Source organism: Apostichopus japonicus, chromosome 8 (genome assembly GCF_037975245.1).
Source record: "Apostichopus japonicus isolate 1M-3 chromosome 8, ASM3797524v1, whole genome shotgun sequence".
Lineage (NCBI taxonomy): Eukaryota > Metazoa > Echinodermata > Holothuroidea > Aspidochirotida > Stichopodidae > Apostichopus > Apostichopus japonicus.
Window position 1 is genome coordinate 8,550,364 of NC_092568.1, and position 6,000 is coordinate 8,556,363.

The window sequence follows — 6,000 nt, forward strand, 5'->3', positions numbered from 1 at the left end:
GACCTTTATGTGAGATGTCGGTGATCGCTCAACCCCCCCCCCCCTCCCGTATGCTTTATTTTTTGTTTGCCAAAAAAAGGTTCTGGCGAAGTTCGGCGGCATAATAGTTTTAGAAACATAGATGGTAATTGTGTTTGTATTATCACTATAAACACTAAATGACATGCCAGCCATACTAAATTGTGCATTTTGTGTCCATATTTACTGGAAATGTTGCTTATTATTAAGGTCGAAAAATGGATCACATATGGCCATGGGCGGCGATCCTGGGTGGAGGGGGGATATATCCCCCCATGAAAATGGGTGGAGGGGATGTAATGCACCATATCCCCCCCCCTACCACCAAATGCCACGGATAAGAATATTTTCATGCCTACATTTATGCATCTTTGTTAATGTACGGCTCTTTTTTAGCTTCATTTCTCGCCTACCATAAACGCAGTGCGATCTTTTCAAATAAAGCGTCTTTATAAAGCAAAAATAGTTGACTGTAGGCTTCATTGGCCCTATAACAACAAAATGTATTATTGCGCCCACGGTATTGATATAGTACATATATGCACGCTCATAGTATTCATATAGGCCCTATAGTAGGCCTACACACGTACATGTTCCCTCGAACAGCTGAGAATCTCATGTAACCAGGGTAATGCTTAATACACGTTTCACCTGGATGCCCTAGCAATCGGTACCTAGGAATGTAACTATGTGTAATTGTGTATTGCATGTGTATAGGCCTATAATAGCCTGCATGAGGCCATTTTCTTCATCGAATAATATAACAGAGCTCTCGAACATTCTAACGTTGCGCCTGAAACAAGATTTACAGGGGCAATTTTCCCAAAATAACACCCGAAATTAAAAAAAAAAAGTATTTTGGATCCTGATTATGAGATATTTCGGACATGACATCCCTATTTTAAAGTTGGGTATATGCCGCTTGGAAACCTCGGGAAGTGCCGTTTCCGGCCATCTAGAGGGTTTGTTAATCCCAAAATTTTCTTGTACGCTTCGCGCCAACTCATGGTGGCGCTACGCTTAGATAGTCAACAAGGTCATATCCCCTCCCCCACCCCCCCACTCGGAAGAACGGATCGCCGCCCATGCATATGACACCATTTTGCATTTCAGCCCTTCTTTGAAAGCAAAAATTGTACACCCCTCCCCTTAGACCCATCCCCCAGGACGGCGATCATTCATGCCTGGCGCCCCCCCTATTGGAAAATCCTGGATACGCCCCTGATTCATTCCCCCCCCCCCACACCCCTTCCAAAAAACCAGTGTGAATTTTTCTGGCTAAAGATCCATGCCTTCAACTAAGATGTTTGATGAATTTCTTGGTAATGTTTTGTTAAGGAGCTTTAAGATGATCCAAGCTGTGCAGATGGATGTTATAGTTCATTGTCATATCAAGTGATATTACCTCAACCACTCATCAAAATTGTCACTTTTAATACATGTAATATTTATTCCTATCCCCTACCACCCTCTCCCCTCACAACCCATCCCATCCTCTTCCCTCTCCTTCTTGTTTACCCCGTTCCATCCTCTCCACTTCTCTGTCCTCCCATTTCCCACCTCTTAAATTACTCTGAAAAAGTTTTTATACTTATTCAATACTTTAATAGATATTCCAAATCATCATTACTTATCCAAACCTTATCCACACCTTATAGTGTTGTCTCCGTTTAAATATTCTGAATTACAGAGTCAGTAACAGAGCTGAGACTTGTCTCCCACTACTGTGTCTATTGTTACCTAAGCAGTAGCCATTTTGCAACCTGAATGACTGTATCTAGTCACAATTAAGTCACTTTTGTTCTGGATTGTGATTCAAAGATATGATCTATAGCTTGAATTGAAAACAAGTCCAGTTCCTCTCATTATGTAGGTCAGGGTTATCAGGTAGTTGGGAATGATGGCTTTGTGTAGTAAAAGTTATCGAAGGAAAAGAGAAAAAAAATGTTCAGTGTGAAAAGACCTTGGTAAGGAAAAATGCAGGCTTTGTGTGTATTTTGAGATGGTAAATATCATTGGTGGCATTTTGTACAAAAACTAGAAATGATTTGAAAGAAGATCACTCCCCAATTTGCATATCAACATCATTAGTGGGTTGGAATGCAAATCATTTAAAGATTGGCTCTTGGCAGAATTGTAGTGTTCATTGGTCATAGTCCCACACAAAGAGAGATGTTTGTAAATTTTGAATGTCCGTACTGCTCATTTAACACACTCTTCATGAGGATGAGAGCTCCTCAATGCATGCATTCATTGTAATGTTAGCCTATTTTTGGAATAAATTCGAATTAAATTGTCAAAAGATATTCTTATGGTAACAAAGATGCATGGTCCTGATGTCCACTTCAATAGCGAAGTGGCTATAACCGTCAAATAAGAGCTTGATAGTTCAGTTCAATGGTAAAGCACGGGATTTATCCCCCTGAGGTCACTGCTGCGAATCCTGTTCTTGCCAACAATTTTGGTGCTCTTTCGAAAAAGAAAAAAAGGAAAAAATTATTCCATAGCATCAGGGATCTGAAGATGAACTCCAAAAGTATTTGACCTTGACAAATTTCAAATTCAACTATTGTACAGTTATTTGAAACCCTCAATCCCTTAGGATGTTTTATTTTGTTATTGTTTTGTATGCCTTTTGAGGAGGGGGACTCAATGTACTCTGCCCTAAACTAGGTATTTCAGCCACTTTGATTGATTTTGCATTTGTTGTTAAAAGGTTAATATCTCAATAAGTGAAAGTTATACTAACATGCATTCTCTTAATGATGGTTTTTCATCATTTGATATTTGCTATCTTTTACAGACAGGCCATGGGTGTGGGACATACCATACACAGACAAACCAGATACCCATGGTAACTCATGGATACCAGGTGGACGATAACAAAAAGCAGACACATCACCGAGATAGTTTGCCAGCAAAGATGTAACATGAAAGCTGATGTCCTGGTTATCAACTCAGGTCTCCTTTTATCTCCCAGAAAAAGCACCATAGAAATGAATTAGAACAAGATTTAGATTTAGATCAGATTTAGATCAGCATGTTATCTTTGTGATTATACATTCTGCTCTCACTTTACTTGCCATAAACAATTTTCATTTTTGAAAAGAAAGTTACAGATGAAATTGCTTTCAAAGTAGATACAAATAATGGTATCATTTTGTAGAATTTATTTGGCTGAAATTGCCTTAGTAAACATTTTGTTTGATTTTTTAATAAAACTAATAGTCTGACTCGAAGCTGTTAAGCTTAGATTAACATATATCAGCAGCTGTAGGAGTTATGGCCTATCTTTGTGCGGAAAAAATTCAAATTGATAGTTGATGTTCTTAAAAGATCTGGCAATGGAGTTCACATTTCGCTTGTTATATGCTGTGATGGCACATTCTGTTTTCATTGTTAACTGGTCAGGTCAAGAGATACCTGACCCCGTAAATGACGACATTTTGACCTCTGATGTGGCTAAAAATTGGTGAATAATCTGGACAAGTTTTAAATTATTTGTAGCATGGAATTATTTATCCAGCAGGATCACAAAATGGACAAATCGCAGTGCAAAGATGTATAGCACTTTCTGTTTTAACATACGTTTGTTATAAAAACTTAGTTCAGTGCCTTCCCAGGGTTGAACCACCATTTCTGTTAGGAGGGGGGGTGGATAATATGTAATTAGGGAGGGGTCTATTAGGAGGGAGGGGAAATTTTGGTAAAATGAAGGGTGTTTAGCTGCAAAATGTTGCTATGATTTGGAAACAATGTTAAACAATTGTCACCTGGTTAGGTTTTACTGTACATATATACATTTATGTAATTTACTAATTTACACAAGGAATGTTTGGTTATATGCTGTCTATCTGAGGGGAGGGGGAGGTTGCACCCCATTGATTTTATCCTGCCATCCTAGAAGTAACATGGTTCTGCCCCTTGTGCCTTAAAAACTATGGCACATAATTTGAACACTAAATTATTATTATCCTGCTCATTTCTCCATATAACAATGAAACTTTACCGATCAGTTCCATTTTAGTGTAAGCTTTCACGTTTGTGCATGTGCAGTTTAGAGTCCAGAAAACATTGTAAAATTATTGTATTGAATCACTTAGAGGTCACACCCAAATACTGACATACCTCTCTTGCACATAAAGAGAATGTTAAGTATCATCTTGAAGAAATGCGTTGTACTGTTATATGCTTGTACAAAATACAACACCCAACTTAATACTGAAATCATATTAATTTCTAACCCATTTTGTGTTGTAAATATCACCTTGCAAAAATTTTGCGCAATGTAATGTCATTTAATATTTACAAATATAAAGCACATACAATGAAATCTTAGTTATAAGTCCACTTATTTTGCTATGTTTGTTTAGCGATAGGAATACCTATTTTGCCGGTTTTTCTCATATCGTCTTTCACTTTCATCAAATTTATATGAAACGATTAATATACAGTTCAAGAAAGTCTTAGGGAGGGGGAGGTGTAGGGACATGAAAGATATGTTGCTTGGTAAATTTGAAACATTTTTGTATCTTCTGTTTTCAATGTCGGGGGACAGAAGTAGGTGAAACATAACTTTCTCTATCAGAAAGAGGAGTTGCCTTGAGATATTTATCTGACATTACAATTTCCTTTTATTAATACTGAGGATCCAATTTGAATGATTTATCGCTGCCGTTGAGTGCATAATATAAATATTAAAATATTGAGGGGCAGAAATGTACTCCACCCCCACTTTGAATGTGAGGGTGGCGGTACGCCTATTTACCAGTATATATACAAATTAACTGTTCAATTCTTCATGAATTGATCGCTTCTGAAGTGACGCAAAGTATTCCTGTACCGCTGTAGGGTAGCATAAGGGTGAAGTGGGCATCTGAACACAAACAAGATTACCCCGAAAGATATAATAATGAGAGTAACTAACAGGCTTGTGAGTAACAAGAATCAAGTTTACTCAACGAAAGTCCGAAGAAAGGTAGAACAGCCTTGTTGCTGCAAATGTCCATGTGGTTGAATATAAAAGAAACTCTTTGCTGATGATGCCAGAAGCGAGACCTTATATTTACCCTCTCGTATCGAAGTTGCTACGCCACTCCTTTTTCCCCACTCACACCGCCCCCCTCCCCCCCCCCCCCCCGCTTCCACTGCCCTGGTCAGAACTGCAGAAATTTAAGCTTACCATTTTTTTCACTTTTTGTGAAGATTGATCATCAACATTTAAAACCTTTACAGCGATTTTCCTTGCTACAATCACATTGGTTGGATTTGACCATGACAAAAGCTGATATTTTCGTGGAAAAACCCATCCATGTTAGTTTCTATTTTATCTATATGCTTTTTTTCCCCCCAATTTGTTCTACGCGTTGAAATTAACATATTCTTAATTTATACTTTGAAACTCAGTGTCAAAGTTAGCGTTATTTATTAACTGTTATATTGTTTATATTGACTTCACTTGAACAACGACCCAATATAAACATCTTAATGACAAATATATATGACAGACGATTAATAACGATAACTCAATCCTCCTCCTACCCCCTACCCCCCCCCCCCAATCACCCACCCACCCTCTACGTCCTCTGTAAAGGTTGAGCTTACCCGAAGAAGAGCAGATATACAGCCGAGGATGAGTATAGAAAACATTGTTTTTTATACAGTTGACAATTTAACTGACCCGTTCCATACTGGATTTATCATGGAGCCTTCTCTCTATACTATTACATTGATAGTATTGCATTAAGTGCAGATAATATGTAAAGTAATGTGGAATGGAACCAGCTCTCTTGAGCTGGGGTCCCTAAAAACCTAGCTACGCCACTCGAATTATGCTATTGTGCTATAGAATCAAAGTGTAAGAAATAATAAAAATATTTGTAAGAAAATGTATCCTCATAGAATTTTGGGAGCAATCTTCTCCCCAGTTAGTCGCAATAAATTAATTTTCTGTTATATAAGGAACGATCGCGCGCAAAGTTT

The 6,000-nt window shown here is 37.9% G+C and overlaps 1 protein-coding gene across 1 annotated transcript in view; it reads left to right on the forward strand.

Moving 5' to 3' along the window:
* LOC139971231 (tyrosyl-DNA phosphodiesterase 1-like) overlaps nucleotides 1-4,462 on the forward strand; it is a 28,630-nt gene extending 24,168 nt beyond the window's left edge. The window contains exon 14 of the mRNA XM_071977513.1: nucleotides 2,822-4,462. Within this exon, the coding sequence (XP_071833614.1) occupies nucleotides 2,822-2,901 (80 nt within the window). The 3' untranslated portion in view covers nucleotides 2,902-4,462. The remainder of the gene's footprint in view (nucleotides 1-2,821) is intronic.
* Nucleotides 4,463-6,000: the final 1,538 nt, after the last annotated feature.